At 43.5% G+C, this 23,509-nt stretch overlaps 1 protein-coding gene across 2 annotated transcripts in view; it reads right to left on the bottom strand.

Moving 5' to 3' along the window:
- Positions 1-23,509, bottom strand: part of NPHS1 (NPHS1 adhesion molecule, nephrin) — a 526,308-nt gene that overhangs the window by 31,020 nt on the left and 471,779 nt on the right. For both annotated transcript variants that reach the window (XM_085615945.1, XM_085615944.1), the window contains exons 26-27: positions 16,837-16,896; positions 12,765-12,881 (exon numbers count right to left, since the gene is read on the bottom strand). In XM_085615945.1, the coding sequence (XP_085472071.1) occupies positions 12,765-12,881; positions 16,837-16,896 (177 nt within the window). The remainder of the gene's footprint in view (positions 1-12,764; positions 12,882-16,836; positions 16,897-23,509) is intronic.

Here is a 23,509-nt window from a genome sequence, read left to right as displayed (position 1 = left end):
TATTATTTTGTACAACATATACTCCCCTAAAATGTAAATGGTTGCTTCCCGGATTAAGAGCCACAGGTGACCAACATTAAAAAATGTCTCTGCAGACACTGAAATTTCCCACACATAGCGAGATGGTGAGTGACCACTGTGGCTGGTAACCAGATGACAGGAGGTTGGTTTGTGACGATTATTACTGTTTCATCTTTTTAAATGTTCATTCTTTTCTATTACTGTATTGTTGTTTTGTGTGTTTTATGGGCTGAGGAGCACTGACAAAGTTGTCTGAGTACCCCAGTACATGTAGGCCATGAAGGCGGTTGCGCTTGTGAATCAAGGTGCTGACAGCGCTGTCTGTGTATTCCAGTGCTTTTGCAGGACTGACACGAAGACCAAGGAGCAATGACTGAGCTGTCTGTGGCTCAAGAACTTAAACACCGAGGAGGTTTGTGGATCAGCACTGCAGAGCATTGGCACAGCTGTCTGTGGCTCAAGAACTTAAACACCGAGGAGGTCTGTGGATCAGGACTGCAGAGCGTTTGAACAGCTGTCTGTGGGTCCCATTTCCTGCTGTGCTGTGTGATCATGAAGTGCTGCAGGTGAGTACTTAGGAGCATTGGCCTAATGTGTACATGCAAAGCTTCAGCCATGAGCCCCCAGCCTTGGAGCTACAACAGAAATCGGCCCCTTGCTGGCAAAATAAGGGGTTCTGCAGATCCAATGCTGGGCGACCCATGGCTCAGCACGGTTCTCAAGTCAACAATTGGTCTGGGAACACTCACTGAGGTTTTTACCGGTGGAAAAATCCTGTTTAGGTGAATGAAGGCAGCGTCGTTAGACAATGCTATGGTTCTCAATGTGCTTACTTTGCAAATTAGGGAGACTTCCTCCTAAACAGGAAGTGTTGTCAAGTTAGACTTTGACCTCAACTGGCCCCTCCTGCAAACAACCTTTTAAACCATGGCCATCTTTGTTAAGTGTGACAGGCCAAACTAATGACTTCTGAAATGCCTAAACTACCATTTATATAAAAATAGTCTTAAGGAAGGGTGCTCGACCTCTCTGAAATCTTTTGACCAGCCGTCCTGGCCAAATGTGCCTTATCATGGATCAATTACTAAAAAGTGGTCCTTGAAGTATCCCGTGGGAGCATCTCTGCCCTCTCAACCAGGGTCAGACTGGGAAAGAACGTATGCGTGGGCACCAAAATTAAAGCTACCCCCATTAGTGAATTAGATAGCTAAAACCGTGGCACAGGTTTGCAAATTGGGACCGTTTTGATCTTGCAGAGACACGCTAGGGAAGTGTTTGCAACGTATGGAAGACTTTATTGATTTGAGCTTGCTCGAGGCAATTTCTTTTTTTAATATGAAAATCAACACTAAAATCCTGCCCAGGACACCACAAAAGAAGCCCAAAACCGTCAGAAAACCGGTCCACACAGCAGAGGCGTAGCTAGAGCTTGTGGCTCCCTCAGATTGCCGCCCCTGGGGGGGCGGGGGTTGCTGGGGAAAAAGGACGTCAAGCATTTGAAAGAGGACCGAGAGACACGTAGTATCGCCGCTAATAGTTACCTTGATCATGCAAGTTACATGCACATACATGACACGGTCCAAGGTTACACAGTTGAATACACCGGTGACCGGCAGTACAAAAGAGAACACACAGACTGCATGATCTATCTGGGGACTCAGAAAAACCGCATGTGACATCCATCAGAGAGCTGCGTGAATAATTACCTGGTAATCCCCTCAGCACAATGCAAACATGCACATACATGACACTGTTCAGGGATCCATCAGCTACAGCTGACATTAAATGACCATTCATCATGGTCCCCCCATTAAAGCAGTGCACTTTGTGATCTGCATGGTACATGTTCTTTGCAGCAGGCACATTAACCCTCTGTGCTACCTTTCCAGGAGTCAACCCTTCCACTAGTCAAAACTTGGACCTCTCTCTAGGAAGAACATTAATCACCGAAGTTATCATGACATTTTTATTGTTTCTGAAAATTGCTGGAGACCAGGAAGGAGGCAGCAAGTTTTTTTTTAAACCATAATATACTTGCAAACACTACGCACCCACCTGAAATAGGTACCCAGTGCGGTCACACCGTTCGCACCACCCTAACCTGCTCAAGGTTCATGTGACCTCAGTGACAGAGTCACAGTGACTGGATCACTGTTGCTCTAGGGTGTGCTGCTTTGTAGGCCTGCCTGCAAGACTGGAGATGAACTTCAGTATGGATTGTGGTGGACAGGCCTTCAAGGTTAACTCACAATTGACACCACTAGGGTACACCTGCTTGTGCTAAGACATCAAGCCTTCTAAGGTCTAGAGGGGCCTTGTAAGGTCTAGCATGGGAATATGCTCCCTCAGTAGAGTGGTCTGGTGGACGGGTCATGAAGGCTGAACCCAGTTCCCCAGTTCTAAATTCGACAGCTCTGGTATAGTTCCACATCCTCTCCCCCACTGAACACCATACTGCCCCACTGAGAGAAACTCTCACTGCCTTCAGCTACAACCTAATTGTGCCCGCTATGAACACTTGGATGTGGCTCAATTCAAATTATGCACTTGATAAGAGTAATATGCTGCCTAAAAAAAAAAGTAAAAGCAAACACTCATAGGGAATGCAAGATTAAGTAAAGCATGTGAAATGTAAGCAAAAAAAAACATGGTTACCTTAACGATCTCTCACTCACTATTCAGAAATCAGCGAGTGGTTTTACCTGAAAAGTTAAGGACATGACTACAGGGCCCTGAAGGGAACCGTTATAATGTCCATTGCTTATATCCTTACTAAACGTAAGCAGTATGGTTTAAAAAGACCACATCCATAAACAGAGCCATGGTACGCATTTTGTTTTCCAATCCACCCATCAACCAGGTATTGCAGTACCTCCAGGAATGGCACCCTTCCCCACCTGGGGACAACAATGCTGTTCAAAGAAAGACGAGAAAACAAAAGTAGCGCTTCACTGGCAAACTCTGTAAAGTGAGGCTGATGTGTTTGGATGTGAATAAAACCAATCTGGCCACTTTGCAACCACTCTGTCTTGCTTTATTTAGTTATGTATTTATTTTTAATATTTAAAACCTTCTATTTCTCTCCATCCTGCTGCACTTTGGAATAGAAAAATGTCAGAAAAAGGGCATTTCCCGCAAGAGTGTTTTTCTTTTTTGGATCCATTTCACAGGGAAGCAACTAAATGAAAGAAGGAAAGATAGGTTGTGAACTGTTTCTTCAAGTCACGGTTTTCAGTAAGTGAGGAGCAAGACAGAAAGAGAGGGAATAATAGGAAGAGAGGGCGGGACAGCTGCCAGCACAAACAAGCATTTGCAATGCAATAGGTCTCGCATTTTCAAAACTTTGACCTATTGGTATTGTAAATGACAATGCCTTTTATTATTGCAGGTTTTTTAAATACATAAATAAAAGGCATTGTCATTTATAATGCCAATAGTTCAAAATCTTGCAAATTCACAATTTAGCACGTTTGTATGCCTGCTGTAGAGATCTGATTGCAACTTGCAAGTTACAAGTTATATTTCCTGCAGAGGGGAGACACATGTTCGATTACCACGATAATTTAATGAGTTGATTAATACTGTGATTTGATAATAAAGCGCTTAGGTAGATTTAATACGAAAGAAATGTCGAGCTTATGTATATAAACTAAAGCTAACATTTAGTTAATTCTGAAGCAATTTTTATGTTTTCAGATTAAAAAAATGGAGGCATAAGGAAATAAGATGACGATCAAACAATGCAGTCAAATTGAGATGCCAGAATCTGCACCCTGGGTCTGCTGGCTCACGAGTCAGTAATGTCATTTTGATTACATAGATTGCCCTCGCACCAGCAGAATCTTGCACTAACATTTAGACCAAGTACCGGTTCATGACATCATATTTGTGTTCGTCAGTGCACATATTGGTGCAAAAAGGCCAGTGCACTTGATGTAAATCGGCTTTGTTCTGCCCCTTTGTATCGTAGTAGACGTGGAACGTGATCTGAATTTTCAAATATCTTAAATACAGCCTCACGTACTGAGAGGTGTCGGTTTCAAAGTAATTATTAATGCCTAGAATATATTTCAAAAAATAAGCCAAAGGGTGGGAAAAGTAACGGCCTTGACATCATATCAAAACGGAAGCAAGGGTCGATTTGTAGCTGTTAGAAGGAAAGAGCAGCAAGTAATAGCGCCTATGTTGAGGCCTGTATTCCAGGCACATGCAGAGAATACAGGGGTGCGCAGTATTAAAAAGTTTATGGAGGTGACTGGAGATGGTTCTGGAGGGCTCTGAATGGGCTCTGGAGCCTCTAGAAGTGGAACGTCAGAAACCACATCTCCAGCCTGAACCCACAGAGCTACTTGTGAAAGCTGAGCTATTCACACTTGGTTTTGCATGATTAAGCCTCAGAATAAGAGCATGACCGAGGCACGGCTGTCACATGGGTCAGTCCTCATATCGATTCAGATTTTTCAGCATATACCATGGTGTTTAGTCGAATGCCCAGCAGTCGCAGTATACAAAACAGTGTAAAAGTACAAACGTCTGTCCCCGAAGCTGGATCCGTGGTCTCCCCTCTGCGTCTAGAAGCAAGGGTCGTGGTTAAGTAAATTTGACACGGTTACTCCATGGACACTAACTGGCCATTTCCACCAATCAAACGTTACCTTGCACCTGCGAGAGTTCACACACTATAAACTGACTCGATCACATGTAGCACACACTGCACACTGACTCGCCTCTAAGCGCTATATAAGGAAGTACTAATCAAACGCATAGCACACAGTGAAAACGGACTCGCCTCTAAGCTCTACCTCTCCAAGTACTAATCACATACAGCACACACTGCAAACTGACTCGCCTCTAAGCGCTATCTCAGGAAGTACTAATCACAGGCATAGCACACACCGAAGACTGACTCGCCTCTAAGCTCTACCTCTCGAAGTACTGATCACACGGATAGCACACACTGCAAACTGACTCGCCTCTAAGCTCTACCTCTCCAAGTACTAATCACATACAGCACACACTGCAAACTGACGCGCCTCTAAGCTCTTCCCGCGATTCAGATCACTAGTTATTCTTTTCAATTTTAAAAGCGCGAACATGACCCGAAGGTATTGGAGCGCTTTTCAAGAGCACCAATTGCATACAGATTTTTTTAGGTAATTAGGCATATTTTTTAGCTTAAGTGACTTGCCCAGAATCAGAGAATGTTTGAGCCGACGCCGGGGCTCGAACCCGGTTCCCCACTGTCAAGGTCGGCCCCTCTTGCAGTTTAACAACCAGCTCTCGTTTTGTGGTCAAATTGATGCAGGAAAAGCGAAAACAAAGGCATCAAGGACAAATGAACTGCTAATAAGGAAAAGTCCAATGTGTGATTGGTGCAGCAAATTTGAAGTTTGCCTGGAGGCAACAGGCTTATTTTCGTGCCATGCATTGCATTCTGGTACATGCAGTTGTATAGATTCACCCCGAACATAAAAATTCACTGAAAAAACTAAAGAACAGAGCAGAGTGAAATAATTGCTGATGTGCCTGATAGTTTTTGAATCTCCACCTGTCCGTAAATTGCACAAACGGGCCCGTAATTTTAGCCTGAAGTCCAATATTGACATGATAGCGGACAGCAATTTGTCAGTAGTTGGACACTTTCTTTTTACAGCTTTTTTTTGTTGTTGCAGATTTATATAGCGCAAACTCGACGCGAAGGTATTGGAGCGCTTTACATGAGCACCAGTTATGTCACAGAATCTGCAATGAAGACCTCCATACATTGAAGGGGTGGGGGTATGCTGTGCACAGGGCCCTGTCTCCACTTTGCTGTGCATACCATATCTGCTGCGTGGAACAATGCTTCTACTTTTGGCCCGGTGTCTGTTCTCCTGTCAGTAGGGGAGTGGCTTCCTCATGTTCCCTGGTATGAGGGGGGCAGGTGGTGGACTGAAATGGCAGCGCAAGCAGCAGTGGCTGAAGCCCTTTCTCCTGAGGGGAGGAAGAAGGAGGCAACTCGAGTTGCAGAGAAAGAGGCCGTCTGCCATAAACATCAAGCGTGGCATACTGGTGCATAATAACATTTAATTTCAATAAAGAATTTAATTTAGTGGCAACTCGAGATGCAGAGAAAGTGGCTGTCTGCCATAAACATCAACCGTGACATGGTTCCCCCGTCAGTAGGGGAGCGGCTTCCTCGTGTTCCCTGGTACGAGGAGGGCAGGTGGGGGACTGAAATGGCAGCGTAAGCAGCAGTGTCAGGAATCAGATAAATGCCATCAGTGGGGGAGTCAAAAATAGACGCAGAGTCTTGGTGAAACCATCCAAGTTCAACCTGTGGTTGATCTTGAAGTAGATGGTGCACGTTTCAAGATGGCTGCCCCATTTGCCATCAGCAGTACACACAATGCTTGGAGACATTAACTCTCGCGGGACTCGAGATTTCGAGCCGCACGAATGCGCGTCGAACTGCGCACTTCAATTTGACCAGTGAAGAGTGAAGTTCGTATTTGAATTCTCCGCGGTAAAATTCAATCCAGGAGAATTTCCTTCCGCGTTATAAATATAACGCCTGTATAGAAATTGGACGCGGTTGTTGAAGGCTACCTCGCGGCTCTGGTCTGAGTCAGTGAGGGAGGTTTCAACACGCCTTCTGAAAAGGGCTTTCTTCGTCTTAAGATTCTGCTGAGTATCATGTGACCCTTCTTCTCCGCGGCATGACAGAATACTCGGAGAGTCAGTCTGGGTTCGAGCATTGAATGAAGTCTGTTTCAGCGTGTTCCCTCATCAGCAGCTTCAAGTAAGACTCAACTAATTACGTATCTGGAAGGAGCCTACAGAGTATCCGCTTTCCTGTGGAACTTTCCTTATCCTCAACACAATATTGCATCTTACCTATCCTTTCCTTCCTACCTTTCCTCCCTAGTTCCTTTTTGCGCATTTCCCCTTTGCGAAGTCAAGAAGTTAGAACTGACTAGAGTTTCGCTTTCTTCTGAAAGAATATAAAGCAAATGAACTCGTCTGAACAGCGCACCATGTATTAGTCACTTAAACCTAATTCAACCTAACTATTTCTTCCTAAGAACAAGAATTCATCAATAGGTGGGAACTGTTGACAAGCATTAATTTGAGTTGGGAGGTGGAGGGATGTGGATGCTTAAGATTGGAATACAAGCAGTACAAAAAGAAAGAAAAGAGTCTGTTCGGGCAGTAGATGGGACTAACCTCTCTTCAGGACCAATCACTCATCATACAGAATCTGTGGAATTAATTCAGATCAATGGACATAGGGAAATAATTCAGTTCAACCTCATTGATGCCTCTCAGTTTCAGATAATTTTGGGCCTTCCTTGGCTCACCATACATAACCCCACTATAGATTGGGAGAATCGGACAGTTGACATGGATTCTTTATTTTGTTTAAAACATTGTTTACCTTCTGTCACAGAGAATACAGGATCCTCTTTGGCCACTTTGTTGTCATTCAGTGTAGAAGCCATTGGGGTGATTGATACCTTGGAAATTCCTACCGACTATCAAGAGTTTAAAGAGGTATTCAGTGAACAAGAAGCGGAAAAGCTTCCCCCGCATCGATCTTATGATTGTGCTATAGACTTGGAACCTGGAGCTGTATTGCCCTGTAGTAGAATTTATGCCCTCACAGAAACGGAAAACAGTTATCTAAAAGATTATCTGGACCTCTATTTAGCTAATGGGTTCATCAGGCCCTCTCAGTCACCTGTTTCCTCTCCGTTATTCTTCATTCCGAAGAAAGAAGGATCTTTGAGAACGTGTATCGACTATCGAGCCATTAATAGGGTAACTGTAAAAAATTGTTATCCTCTCCCCTTGATATCCGTTCTCTTGGATCAAATCAAAGGGGCTCAGATCTTCACTAAACTTGACCTTCATGGAGCCTACCACATCATTCGGATGAAGAAAGGCCATGAGTGGAAGACTGCTTTTAGAACTAAATATGGGCTGTTCGAATACCAGTGTAATGCCCCGGCGGCCTTTCAGTACTTCATTAACGATATCATGGGAGATTTAATTGACAAGATTGCAGTGGGCTACCTGGATGATATCTTAATCTTTTCCAAAGATACACAAGAACATACTGAACATGTTAAATCCGTCCTAGAAAGGCTTTGTCAGCACCAGCTTTATGTGAAACTGGAGAAATGTGCTTTCAGTGTGCGTTCTGTGGAGTTTTTAGGATTCATTCTCTCTCCTGACGGAATTACAATGGACAGAAAGAAAGTGCAGTCAGTAGTGGATTGGCCACCTCCCAAAGATGTGAAAGAAGTACAGCGTTTCTTGGGTTTCGCCAACTTCTATCGGCGATTCATTTTGGGATTTTCCCAGAAAATCATACCCATTACTAGACTTCTCAAGAAGGGAGCAAAATTTCATTGGGGTGAAGAAGCTGAACAAGCGTTTGACTATCTAAAGAAGAGTTTCACCTCTGCCCCGATATTGCTTCATGCGGATCCAGGCGAACCTTGAACCTTTCTTTGTGGAAGCGGATGCTTCTGATCAAGCCATCGGTGGTGTTTTGTCACAACGGCATAAATCTACTGGGCAATTACACCCAGTGGCATTTCGGTCAAGAAAGTTGAATCCAGCTGAAATTAATTATACCATTGCAGAGAAAGAATTGTTAGCTGTGAAAGATGCTTTCCAAGAATGGAGACACTATCTGTTGGGAGCTAGACATACCATAACGGTGTTTACAGACCACAAGAATCTTCAATTTCTAAGATCCGCCAAGACTTTGACACCTCGTCAATTACGCTGGTCCCTTTACTTTGCAGATTTTGATTTTGTGATCACATATCGTCCTGGGAACAAGAATGGCATAGCTGACGCCTTGTCCCGGATTCAAACTGAGTCCGCAGAACATCCAGTAGAGCCTCAGCCCATCATTCCAGTATCCAAGATTGTGTTGTCTCTGACCATGTCGGATTACAAGAAAGAAATTGGAAAGCAGATGACTGAGATTGAAATGAAGGACTGGGTGAATCAGGAGTGTGGTAGAGAGATTCGGGATTCTTTGCCCTATCATCATGGTGATCTGTACCTACCCACTAAAGAGATCCAAAAACGAGCCTTGAAAGACTGCCACGATCAACCTTTAGCCGGGCATAAAGGTACACTCAAAACCCAAGACTTAATTCAGCGTTATTTTTGGTGGCCTAACATGAATTCTCAGATCAAGCAATATGTAGAAACTTGTGGACTCTGTGCCCGTGGGAAATCCAGTAGGCAGAGTCCTCAGGGGTTTTTGCAACCTTTGCCCACCCCCAACCATCCTTGGCACACTGTCACTTTAGATCTGATAGTTGACCTTCCTCTGAGTCATGGGTTTGACACAGTATTGGTGGTAGTGGATACTTTTACAAAGATGAGTCATTTTGTCCCAGTAAAAGGGGTGCCCACTGCCCAAGAACTTGCTAGACTTTTTAGTGAGAACATAGTGAAAATTCATGGGATTCCAAAGATGTTGATTTTGGACCGGGGTCCTCAGTTTGTGTCCCATTTTTGGAAGGCGTTCATGCAGGGACTGGGGGTGGAAATCAGGCATTCAACCAGTTATCACCCAGAGACAGATGGGCAGACCTAAAGAGTCAACCAAGAGCTAGAACAATATATTCGTCTGTTCCTTCTGGATCAGGGCGGTGAATGGGCTGATTTACTTTGGATGGTAGAATTCGCACATAATAATGCCAAGAATGTTTCCACTGGGTATTCCCCATTCTTCTTGAATTTTGGTTTACACCCAAATCCCTTTAGTTTTCAGGAGAACTTAGGGGTTCCAGCAGTTAAGAATCTTTTAGGGAATCTCTCCTCAGTCCATAAATCAGCTGAACTCAATTTGTTAAAAGCTAAAGACAAGTACAAGAGACAGGCAGACAAACATCGAAAAAAGACTCCAACCTACCAAGAGGGAGATTTTGTATGGTTGTCTTCCCGCCACCTGCATTTGAAGGGTAATAGGAAATTTCAACCACGTTTTGTTGGTCCCTACCCTGTGGAGAAAGTTTCAGGGCCAGTGACAATCAAACTCAAACTTCCCTCTAATCTAGGGATCCATTCTGTTTTCCATGTGTCCCTTCTTAAAAAGGTAGCCCCCCACGTTCGCCTGGGCAAACCACCACCTCCTTTGAAGATTGAGGGACACTCAGAGTATGAAGTTAAAGAAATTTTGGACTCAAAAAGAATTCGAAAGAAACTGTTCTATTTGATTGATTGGAAGGGTTATGGGCCAGAAGAAAGATGTTGGGAGCCAGTTGAAAATGTCCATGCCCCTTCGCTGATCAAACGTTTTCACTTGCAACACCCTTTGAAACCAAGACCGATGAATCGGTCATTGAGAGGGGGTACTGTCAGGAATCAGATAAATGCCATCAGTGGGGGAGTCAAAAATAGACGCAGAGTCTTGGTGAAACCATCCAAGTTCAACCTGTGGTTGAACTTGAAGTAGATGGTGCATGTTTCAAGATGGCTGCCCCATTTGCCATCAGCAGTACACACAATGCTTTGAGACATTAACTTTCGCGGGACTCGAGATTTCGAGCCGCGCGAATGCGCGTCGAACTGCGCACTTCAATTTGACCAGTGAAGAGTGAAGTTCGTATTTGAATTCTCCGCGGTAAAATTCAATCCGGGAGGATTTCCTTCCGCGTTATAAATATAACGCGTGTATAAAAATTGGATGCGGTTGTTGAAGGCTACCTCGCGGCTCTGGTCTGAGTCAGTGAGGGAGGTTTCAACACGCCTTCTGAGAAGGGCTTTCGTCATCTTAAGATTCTGCTGAGTATCCTGTGACCCTTCTTCTCCGCGGCATGACAGAATACTCGGAGAGTCAGTCTGGGTTCGAGCAATGAGGGAAGTCTGTTTCAGCGTGTTCCCTCGTCAGCAGCTTCAAGTAAGACTCAACTAATTACGTATCTAGAAGGAGCCTACAGAGCATCCGCTTTCCTGTGGAACTTTCCCTATCCTCAACACAATATTGCGTCTCACCTATCCTTTCCTTCCTACCTTTCCTCCCTAGTTCCTTTTTGCGCGTTTCCTCTTTGCGAAGTCAAGAAGTTAGAACTGACTAGAGTTTTGCTTTCTTCTTAAAGAATATAAAGCAAATGAACTCGTCTGGACAGCGCACCATGTATTAGTCACTTAAACCTAATTCAACCTAACTATTTCTTCCTAAGAACAAGAATTCATCAATAGGTGGGAACTGTTGACAAGCATTAATTTGAGTTGGGAGGTGGAGGGATGTGGATGCTTAACCAGAGGTTATTTCTTTGTGTGCATTAGGTATCTTCAGTGAAAAGAACTACGAAACTGGAGTTACTTATTCCATAGAAGAGAGGCTAGACTCTTGCAGAACCTGGTAGGAGGGGATAAGAAAAGGTCTAAGAGTAGTCAATGGGAAAAGCATCAGAGAGAGTGTTGTCTTAAGTTATTTCTCCTTGTGTGCATTAGGAACTCTCCATCACCACAAGTAGAGGATTACAGAAGACTCTATAGAAAGACGGAGAGGGAGTTCAGGATCAGTCGGAGTGTCTCTTCTCTTCTCTGTCCCAATCCCCTTCCCCTTTCTCAGAGCCTCTACGCTATAGGCGGAGGGTTCCGTGGAACGGGCACTGGGAACTTGCAGCATTTTGCCTCCGTGGAGAACCCGGCGCTTGACAAGCAGCGGCAGAAGCCCTTTCTCCTGAGGGGCAGAAAGAGGCAACTCGAGTTGCAGAGAAAGCGGCTATCTGCCATAAACTTCAAGCATGGCATGCCGCTGCATAATAACGTTAAATTTCAATAAAGAAATAATTTAGTGTGCTGCAGCTATCAGAGAGGTAAAGTAGGGTGTTGTGTAAACAGTAAAGTAACAAGGAAGTAGTCCCTAAATGAATAGTTAAGGCTGAGCAGCGGAACTAAACTGTAGTTGGTCAATGCTGCTTCCGGCAAAACGGAATCAAAATGGAAGTGAGGTATCGGACCACCAGCCAATTAATGAGCGAGATAAGAAGAGCAATGTCGGATGTAACCAATGGTAAGTGACAAAACAAATAAAAACATAATGGGTGGAGTTTCACCACTACCAGCGCATGCGCTGCCCTATGCGAGACCTAAAAAAAAGAGGATATTGCCCAAGTCCTATTCCTTCTCTGCCCGTCCCGAACGTCCACAAAAGCAAGCCGAGCCTTATCTGAATGCCTTTGTCCTCCCCCAAAATAGTGCCGCCTGGGGCTACGCTACTGCCACACAGTGACCTGAAAGACAAGCCCGTCAGGCACAGCCTGATTGCCTTGAAGGCCAGTCCGACCCTGCTCTCAACCACCCCCAAAAGTCGCCTTTGACCAGCATAAAATGGTCCGATGTGGTTTAAAAAGCAACACATGTTTCTGCATATCACAAACCGCCTCCTGAAAGTGTAAACAAATCTGGTTCAGGGTAAATCAAGGCAACTGACCTATCAAACCCTAGAGAGCTTCATGTGTGACCACTGTACCCACACCAACACATTGAGAGATCCCCCAAGTCCGTAAAGTTGCTTTTAGGTCTCATTCATCTATAAACTCCCACCCTTGTGATCTTGACAACAGACTGCCAAAGCAAATCATCAGCAAAAGAGTAACTTCTATGTCCCGGCCATCAGTGCCTGCTGTGATGCTCTTGCAGTTTGAGCTTTCCTTACCAGACCCTGCCAGTGTAAGCTTCTATCAGCAAAGTGATGAGGTGTGGTATCCCATCCCATACATTACCTGAGCGGGCACAGCGTTTCCGGATCAAGCATCCAATGAACGTGGCATTCGAGATGAGGATGACCGCCCCCATGGCAGCCAGAGTGACAATGAGGTAGAGCGGGAGCGCAAAGGCTTCTGGAGGAGAAACACAGTCATGAGCAGAGCAGATGTGAAAGTCTCAAAACCCTGAGCCACCTCCCGCCATCAGATATCTCAAGGTTCCCTCCCCAAAACACCAACGTGTTCAACACCTCACCCTTTTTTCTAGGGCTCCTTCTATCTTACTCAGTGCTGACTTCCTGTCTGAGGGTCAGGAACATGTACTGGAACTCATCGCACAGACTTTGACCTTAATGCAGCGGTTCTTAGCCTTTTGACTTTCATGGACCCCACTGAATTCTTACTGGAATCCGGAGTCCCCCACTGAGTCATTATTGGTAGCTGGGGATACGCAACCTAAGCTATTGCTATGATTTGGACCTCAAAATAATACACAAAAGTACAAAAACAAGTATACACCAAACAAATGCTCAAATATTGAAATCTTTTGTGCAATTCACAATCAAACATACATAAAGTTTTCACATTTTCTATTTTGAATCTTTATCCGCATATACTTTATTAATTTTATTAGACTAATTTTAATGTTATTTAATTTTGTAAAACAGTTGTGGACACCCTAACTAGGCCTTGCAGACCCCCCAGGGGTCCTCGAACCACAGGTTAATAACCACTGCCCTAATGCATCTCATAGACGTGTGGTGGAAACATTTTGAAAAGTCAGCCAAACGGGCTGTTCTGCATGACATATTTGACACAGATGACATGTCCCTGCATTGGCGTGGGAGGTTGGCAACAGCTTTAATAGTGGTGAAAATGTGAAATTTTAGGCATTGGTGGATACCTGTCATTCCTACACATGAGGAATGGATTGCAGAACTTTTCAGGCCAGCTTCATACGAGAGGCATATCTCTAAACCTCAGGGTCGCCTCCAAGGGTTTGAAACAATCCGGATCTCATTCTTGCACTACACCGAGCCATAGGCTATTGCTTAGTGACTTTGAAGCACCACCGCCAGACGGTTGAAGTCCAAAGGGGATGGACAGTAGAAGTGGAGTTGATACAGGTGGTAGGAGTCCCTCCACTAGTGTTCCGCACTGCCATATCTGTAGATCCTTGATCTCTGAAGGGGGGTACCCTAACGGATACTTTGGTATACTGGTCCACTTAGACTGCGACACTGGCGTGCGCTGCTTCTATATCCAGGGCTTCTGACTACTAACTAAAAGGCTGTCAGATGCTGGCCAAGAGGGTGCGTGGAGCCTTCCCAGGCAGTAATTGGAATTTGATTTGCAAGCATTGCTAGGGGTGATAATGGTCTAATTAGAGAGGAGAATTATGTCTGGTTTTATACTGTTACTATTGTTATAAACATGTACATCATGATATGTCCTGAGAGTAGGGATGCGCAATGGAGCATTCGTTCATTGGTGCTGGATTGTTGCGTGACCCTATTCAGATGTACTATGCATTTTATGTGTATTGGAATGGAAATAAAAGTTTACTTTAAAAAAAAAAGTTGTCGAAACCTATGGAGTCCCAGGTACACAAGATTGCTGGGAAGCGGCCTACTTTTATCCACTACACCAAATGAATTATACCAGCGAGGCATGGTCTGTAGCCAACTTAAAGCTAGGCTGCATGTGCTGGAGATGGACAGGGTATGGCCTGCCACCGTCTACGGAATTAGACTGTGGGCTTCAGACATATGCAGAACATGACATGCAATCATTTACGAAGACCCATATCCTCTGTCACAGATGAATAGGAAGCTCCAGACCATCGAGTATGAAGCAGATCTTGAATACCAGAGATGGGTAGGACATGGCTCTTCATCAGATCGGAAAGCAGATCCTGGGTCCAAGAGATGGGTCTGCAGAGCATATTATCAGACCTCTGACTATTAGGCTTTTGTGGGGAAAAGCATGGAAGAAGAGCATGGAAGAAGATCTAAAGGCAGATTGTGTGTTCCAGAGTTGTGTGTGGCAGGGCCTGCCATTAGATCTGAAACACATCCTGGTTACCAGACATGGGCTGGGCTTACCCACCATTAGATCTGAAGCTAGATACCAGCTGCTATAGATGGGCATGGAAGACTGCTATTACCTTTGTCCTTAGCTTCTGGGAACCAAAGATGGGTGACGAAAAAACAACTACCATTAATGAAGCCAGCCCTCCAATAAAGTAACTAGAAAGGCGGAAACTAGAATCATTTCAAAATTACGGTTTCTGGTTCGTATATACTCGCAGGCTGAAGCATACTCTCAAATCTCAAGCCAAGCCCTGATAGGCACAGTGTGATCTACTGATATCTGAGGTCAGGTCCCAGATAAGTAGCGGGTAGAGTGCATCTAGTGATGAATCTGTAAAATAATAAGTGCTGGTGCCCGAAAGTGTTTGTTGTGGTTGCTAAGGGTGATTAACCTTAATTCCACCTCATGCCTCTTTCATCCATCAATTCACTCCCTTACACTTTATCTCACTCTTTAAGTTTCTTTCCCCAACCCTGCTTTCTCAGGTTGCCACTATTTTTCATGATTTTCTTAATCCTTCTCCCCCTTTTCTACATTCTTCCTCCTTCTTTCCCACTTTTCTACCTTCTTTCTCTTTTTCTGGGTGAAAGACTGATGATGCAAAAGAAGTTTTGATCTCTAACATGATTTTCGGAGGTCCCACCTGCAACCACCTACATACAACCAGGTGTACCTTGCATCATCGATGCCAACAGATCTCTGGTACCAGTGATGGGTCCCATCTTCTCTGAAGCCATCTGCCATGAGTTCCAGAGCTGGTTAGGAGAGGACCTATCATCATCTCTCACATTAGGACTGTGGCCCAACAGTTTGGTTAGGGATGACATTCCAAACTCTGATGTCAGGTCCAGATTACTACAGATGAGTGAAACATGACTTATGATCATCTCTGAAGCAAAGTTTGCCGACCTAGAGATGGGATGTCCAGGGACTATCACTATCTCGGGTCAAGTCCAGGGTACCACACCAGATAAAGCAGGGCCTCCTTTCATCTCTGAAAGCGAGGTCATGCTATAATCAATCGGGGGCATGTATAGCTCAGCTACTCACCCGTGAGGGTCTCAAGATGCTATCAGAGATCCTGTGTGGACTAGAGCATCTCAGATGGGTTGGGCTTAAGATCAGTTAGGTCCTGGGTACTGGAGGGATGCAACAACCATTTCCTCAGGACAGCAGAGATAGGGCATTTTAAATTAGTTTGGATGCAGCCAACCATCCTTTCTGATAGCAGGTTTGGGATATCAGATGAGGGAGGTGCATGGCCTAGCATTACCTCTAGAAGTGTGAACCTTCCACCACTTCTGACAGAAAGTCTGTGATGCTAGAGAAAGGCGGGATGTGACTTAGGCGTGATGCATTATCTTCATTGAAAGTATTCCAAAGTAGGGCATGTCCTGGGCTGCAGTTATGTTGAACACCACACTTGTGCATCAGAGATAGATGAAATATGGAATACCATCATTCCAGGGAGAAGCTAGTACGTATCAGTGACAGGCAGGTTGCAGCTGAGGCTTTGAAGATGGGTGAAGTTGTGGTACACCAGGATTGGTGACTGTACCTGTAGGATACGACATGTGGGAGGGAGTGCACACATCCTGGACACACAAGGGTAGATGAGCTCTGCCATTATCCTACCATAGGCATGGCCTACCATCATTTTTGTCCCACAAGTCAAGGTACTAGTGTTGGGCATGTCGGGTCGTATCCAAACAACATCTCTAATACCAGGTCCTGTTTACTGGAGCTAGGAAGGATATGTCCTGATGGAACATATGAAGCCATGTCCTAGGTACGAGAGATAGGGGGTGGCCACCAGGTCATGCATACAAGAGATTGGTGGATAGTGGCCAACCCTCATCAAAAAATCAGCTTTCTGGTATAGTTGTGCAGCAGTTGTCTTGTCATTTGTTAGAGATTGAACCTATGTTAAGTATGTCTATGCGCTCCATCCCCAGTACCAACCTCTACATCCCACCTTTGCTATGTCTTTGCTTACCTCGTGGTGGACCCATTGGAGTGGTGGGCTCTTCAATCCCTGGGCCGATCCCAAATTGTTCTAACAAAGAAGAGGAAGGAATAATGTGAAAATAAAAGAAATTCTACTAGTAGAGACACACATTTTCTTTAATATTTTATCATTTCGAAGATGCAGCATATGCATTTTGGGATCAAATTAGTAAACCGAATAATCCTGTTACTGTTAATAGAATCTCCCTGATTTACACAAATATTCAATCATGTTGACAACATGAAGAGTGGTCATTTTTGCGAAAATTGAGGGTTTCTTCTACTTAAGATATTTCTATTGTCGAATAGAAACCTCTGTGCCATTTTTGCACTCCATTACCAAGGTAGCCAAATCTTAAACCACCACTACAATTTCAAGTGTAGAGGTTGTACTGCACACCAACTTGACTACACATGTGTGATGGTTCAGAGAAAAGGATGTGCAGACCAGAAACAGCCTTGGTCTCTGAATAAGAGATCACAACGTTACAGGGGCAGAGAATACAGGAGCAACGAGACAGGGGAAAAACTGAAGCGGGAGCGAATACAATAACGCTGGAGCACGGAACGCACTAGGGTGGTATTATGGTGCTCCAGATAGAATACAGTCACACTGAGATGCAGGACACACAGATATAGATACACTGAAACAGGAAACATAGTGAAACTTGATACACTGACACTGGGACAAGGAATGCATTGAAACTAGAATAGGGAATATTGTAACAATGGAACAACAAATACAGTGACATTGAGATAGGGAATATATTGACACTATAGCATGTCTGCAGGAAACCCATCCCTCGATCGAATAAGTCATCAAACTACACCAGAAATGGAGGAGTGGGACAACTATTTGGAATGTCCCACATGGCTCTGACATATTTTGGGACATGCACACAGGAGCATGTATATACTCTTTCAGATCTGCAGTATCAATCAAGCAGGTTTCTTATAGAGCTTGACTATTCACCCGTAAGCGTCTCAAGGCACTGGCCACGATCTACACATCAATTTAGCTATATGTTCCTTGGTACAACTGTGCTGGTGATCCTAACATACAATTCCGAGTACTTAAACTGTATACTATCTGAGTATGATCCTTTATTAGTGATGCTGGAGTGGGGCACACAAATCACTGATATACCCTCTGCAACCTACTGATCTACAGGATGCAGCTGCAAAAGTACTATAAGAGCAGGTATAGTTAATGATTTCAAGGAGAAAGAGGGCTCAGTCCCAGATGCATTGGCCAAATGAGAAGTCTTTAGAGTAGTGCTTTGGGAAAGACATTAAGACTTCTGACAGAGCAAAGATAATCCTATAAAGTGAAGCATTCAATCTCAAACAGTCCTTAACAGAATTAGAAAATATATTATGAGGTGAAACTCAGACTACCCAACACCTACAATGTACTTTAAACCACTTTTGACACAATGAGATGTTGTGACTATATATAATACACAAGAAAACATTACACAAAATGGTGATAGGATAGGGAGATGTTCGCCAGGTTAGTCTCTTCAGAAGAACTAAAAATCCTAACCGCCGGTACCCAGGGTGGCCTAGATGGAGAGTTCACTGACTATTACAGTCAACTCTATTAAGTGCCCCCAACCCACAGTATGGCATTAGGAATCTAAGTATAGCTGGAATCCATCACAGAAACAATAGGATACTGAGATAGACCCTTTACTTCAATGGCCACAGATAAACTTGCATAAGGCATCTGTTTCAGACTGATTCTCAAGCAAATTCTGCACCTAATTTCCCACAACATGAGTTGCACACCTACTGTCCATGTGTGAGTTTGTAAAAGAAAAGGGCTTCCTTCGACCATAAAGCATCATAAAGGAAATTGTAAAGGTGCAGACAAAGCCAGGATATGATACCCTAGAAGTCAAATTTACATTACAAAACATTGGGGAAATTATTGGCCAATGGACTTGTCCCAGCTGCAAAACTTTGTATTTGTGGTGGCTATTTCATACCATGGATGCAATCCCTAAGAATGTTCCAACACCAGTGGTGGCCTCTTCAAATAAGTACAGTCATTGGAGAGTTTCAAATTCCTTCTCTGTATTGACAGTTCTTACTAGGATGAAAATAGATACCGCAGTTCTAGCATGGATCAGCCTTCTGTATTTGAATCCCCCATTGCCAAGGTATGCACCAGGCTATTCATATGTGGACTGTACTCAAACGACAGGGGCACCTGGAAAAGATGCCCAGATGGGGATTACCACGAACAAACAGGCACCACATAATGTTGCTGTACGCAGCTGATGCTTTGCTTTATCTGAACAGTGTGAAGAGGGATATCCTTATAATTTTGGATTCCCTAGCGGAATTGAGCAATGTTTAAGGCCTAGAGGTAACTTTTCATGTAGTTCCTACTATCCGTAGGACCCGCGCATTGTTCGGACAACATAAACTAGGGGCTTGGTGCCAAGACTGATTCCGGACACCCCCGCAGGATATGTTGGCCTATAGACCAGCTAGCTCACAGTGCCACCATAAGCCCCCTAACCTACAAGGGAGCTAATAGCTTCTGGCAACCACTGAACATGACAACCCTGATTCCTCAGGAATCGTGGAACCAGTACAGAACCTTTCACTCAGTCACTCGTGATAATTTATTCTCTGAGAAATATACAGAGAATACACAGTGGGACGTTTTCAATAATATTTATTGAACCAACGTTATTCTTGCATAAAATACATGTGCTGCAATGATTAGTAGACAGAAGTGGATAAACATGATTACAAGTACCAACAACATAGTAGATATAGTTCCGTCATGGTGCTAAATAGTTCTATATATGCAGGTATATAAACAAAGTAGTAATCTAGCGTACGCCTACTATGCGAACCCTACTCCGAGTGTAACTAGAGTGTGTGTAGGTGTAGAGCCAAGAATCCCCCCAAGGGACGAATAGCCGCATTACCTGATGGAATAGTCACAAACTGGACACCCCTCACGAGATGTCAGGTTGCTGCATGGTGATTTCTCAGCAGGCAAGGACCCTGTCAGCGGAAGTACCTCCTCTGCTAATTTATCTGGATGCTAATCTCTTATAATAGAAACCAGCCTTGCGATGTACGCATAGATTAGTGATGTTGTGGATATGTAGATAGCCCTGTCGCTCCATAGATAAAGATAGTGGTGACATTTGTACGTACTAAGGAACAAGACCTTGTACAGGATGTTCAGAGCATTGTGATAATGTTGTGCGAAGCTATATGGAAAATATATTTAGTTTCAGACAAACTAATCCAACATTGTCGTGCGTGCAAATGTATGCAAAAGGTCACAGCTTGGAAATATTATTTGCGAGGATAATGTAAGAAATAAACTGCCTCGTTACATGGGCCTAACCCAGTGATATAACAACTTAGGAATCTTGTCTTTTCCCATTACACCCAATGAAGGATGAGGAACAATTGCAACTGAAAAGGTTTCTATTGCAATGGAATTTAAAATGTTTTATTTAACTCTGGCGTGCAGAACTTCCACAATAAAGAAAACCTGATGATGGGCAAACTAGGCAAGTTGATGGCGTCCATGCATAAATCCGTTTATTTCTGTTGGACAATATCACCATTTGTAAGATTGCACTTTCTTAAATGTCCATAATTCATTGACCCTTGTATAACATGACTGCAATAATGTTCATCATCCTCGGAATATTCATTTCTGATATGCACGCCTTGCTTTCTAATTTCATCTAGGGTAAAGGCAGGAAAAGAGTGGTCCTGGACCAATTACAAGTGCCAATAGGGAAGGGAGGATTGGGATCCCCCAACTAGTGACTATATTATCTTGCAGCCCAGCTTCAATGACCCAACTTCAATAGCCCAGTTTCAGGTAGGGAAGAAGGTAGAACAACTTGACCCGGCATGCCCGTTCGCGTTGCTATGGTAATGCGGAGTGTGTCCTCACGTTCTAAATCCTGTGGGCACTTTAAATGTGGCATTCTTTTGAGACAAAGGACGAGCACTCACTTGTTAAAATTGATTGTTACCAGACTTTCCTGGCATAGATGTTTGAGAAATTTTTGCACCAGAAATGCTGCATTTTCAAGAGGCAAGCACCCCAGGATCAATGTAAGGTTTATAAATATCAAATTCCTATATCGCAGTCGCACAATTAGTACAATTGACCATGGAAGAGAATCATTAGGCATCACAGCAGATCACTTTATGACTTATAATGCAGCAGTGAGAGCTGCTCATCTGAAGAAGGGGAATTCTATGATCACACCGGCAGCATCTAACATTTTACAATTCATACTGACCGATGTGAGGAGGAGGTAAAAAAACGGTGCCCCTGCTTTATAGATCACTTTCAGAGATATTTCAGACACATATAACAATACTGATAGAAATAAGAAATAAGAAACTCGACGGAGAGCTGCCAGATAATGAGTGGGTGCAATCATGAGAAAACACTCAAAACGTGTCCTGTAACTCCAGGTATAATTTTACCTAATTTAATTATGTGCACCAAATTTATCTGTCCCATACATAAAATGGTGGAATATTCAATAGTGGTGAGGTCTTATGATCTATTTGCCAAGCCATAAGTGCCAGTTACTATCATATGGTCTGGGAATGCTCCACGATCAACTAATATTTAGGAAAGGTAGTGCACCCAGTTTAGGATGTTGGTGCTAGAAGCCTTACAGTCAGCCCAGAGTCCTGTCTACTGTGACATTTACCCAAATCAAAAAAAGCAGTTCCACATATAAATTTGCTGCCTTGGCAAATATACTATCCAAGAGGAAGATTGTTATGGTTTTTACTACACCTGCCGCAGTCCTACGTAAGGCGGGTACTGGGGTACATTCAAAACTATTGTTATTATGATATAGTCTTACAGGAAGAAAACAGCCACACTTCCTTCTGGCTCTCTCCAACACCACTCATGAAATGTGAACAATATTTACTATATATAAGGGCTCTACAAAACCTCACATTCCTAACAAGGATAATACATTGTTTTCTGTTGCTACTATGAAGTGTAACAGGGATGCTTTGGACCACTGAATAGCACAAGGCCTGCACAGATGTGCTCTACTGTCCAGGATCAATGACAACATTTCTTGCACATCCACTAGCAGTTGAGAGTATACCAGGTTTGAGTTGTTTGAACAGGTTTCAAATGGTTTGTTCAGTTCATCTGTTGTTTGTTACTTAACATACTCTCGCTAGAGTTTGAGAATGCTAGAATGAATAGCCAAACTGCATCATTCACTTGAATAAATTGCCACTGCATTATTATTATCAATCAGAAACCAAGATACATCTTTAATATGATGTGATTTTGTGTTATGGTTAAGAGAAGTAACCTCTTGTAGTTAACCATTCAGATAATGAATTGATAGCCTTACAAAATAATTAACAGAAATCACTTAATAGCTGAAAATACTTTTTAAAAATCAAGTTTAGTTTGAAAATATATAATTTTATTTATTATAGTGGCAGCTTTAAAACCTTTGATACTAAATGTCAATCCATAATCGAAATGGATTCAAGTTACTATAGCATTGGCACTGCCCTTTTACAAGTTAAGGACGGATGGGGTATACCATTGGCATGTGCATCTAGGAGGCTGAGGGCAGCTGGGTTCAAACACTCTGTTACTGAGAAAGAAGCTTTAGCGCATATGTGGGGCATTGTACATTTGGGTATGATATTTATGATATCGCACCATGCCCAATTATGATAAAAGTGAAACGCCATATAAATTGACGAAAGCAAGGGATTTCCGTTCAGAATTAAGGCGTAGTTCAATATTTCAAGGCAATAGAACGTATGAGGATGAACATGTTAACAAATCAAGGAAGCTCCAGGGCCAGGCTGTTCAAGAAGTACAGGATCGTTTTAAGGTGAATGATTGGATACCTGTACAACGAGGACAAAGAGTTAAGAAGGGACTTCAAGATTTTCTGCTCCTTTGTATGTGGTGAGAGTAGGTTTACATGTTGTAGAGTTGTCGGACTCTAAATGTCGGGAACATGAGGAAGGTGGTTCGGATCCCATTATGTTTTGTTGGAAGGTGAAGCAGAATGAAAGTAAAAATGCATCGTGGGTGTACTAAGACTTTAAGAGGCCATGAAAATAGAATGGGAAACTTGTTCTGCTAGAACTGTGAGAATGTAGACAATCCTATTCTGGTTAAAAGAGTATGGAGAAGTTCTGGTCACGATATTATGCTTGGAATAGTGTGCATGTTGAAGTTGTATTGTAAGTTGCTTTAATGTTTATCAATGTTAGTCAGTACTATCGAAGGTGGGATAGGTTGCATATGCATTAATCATGGCTTCATTTTTGTTGAGACTGATTAATTTTTATGAGAGAGTGAGAGGGATATAGGAGGCGCCCAGCCTGATCTTAAAATGGCATCCTTTTCTCCCCTTGTATCTATATCACGGCAATATCCTCCTCCTCGGGAGGCAAGCGGTCACTGGCTCTGGCCTCTAGCTGCTCCATTGCTCAACAAACACCCCCCTTCGAACGAAAGATAATAATGGGACTGGCCGAATGTAACACCAAGGTCAGACTTCCCTTGCCTGACCCCAAGATGGCTGCCACAGTAGTCCCTACCACGTTGTGCTACTACTCTGGGACAATAACTAGACTTCGACCTGACCTTGATC

Source organism: Triturus cristatus, chromosome 7 (genome assembly GCF_964204655.1).
Source record: "Triturus cristatus chromosome 7, aTriCri1.1, whole genome shotgun sequence".
Lineage (NCBI taxonomy): Eukaryota > Metazoa > Chordata > Amphibia > Caudata > Salamandridae > Triturus > Triturus cristatus.
Note: the sequence above shows the minus strand (reverse complement) of the source record. Positions and strands in the feature narration are given on the sequence as shown.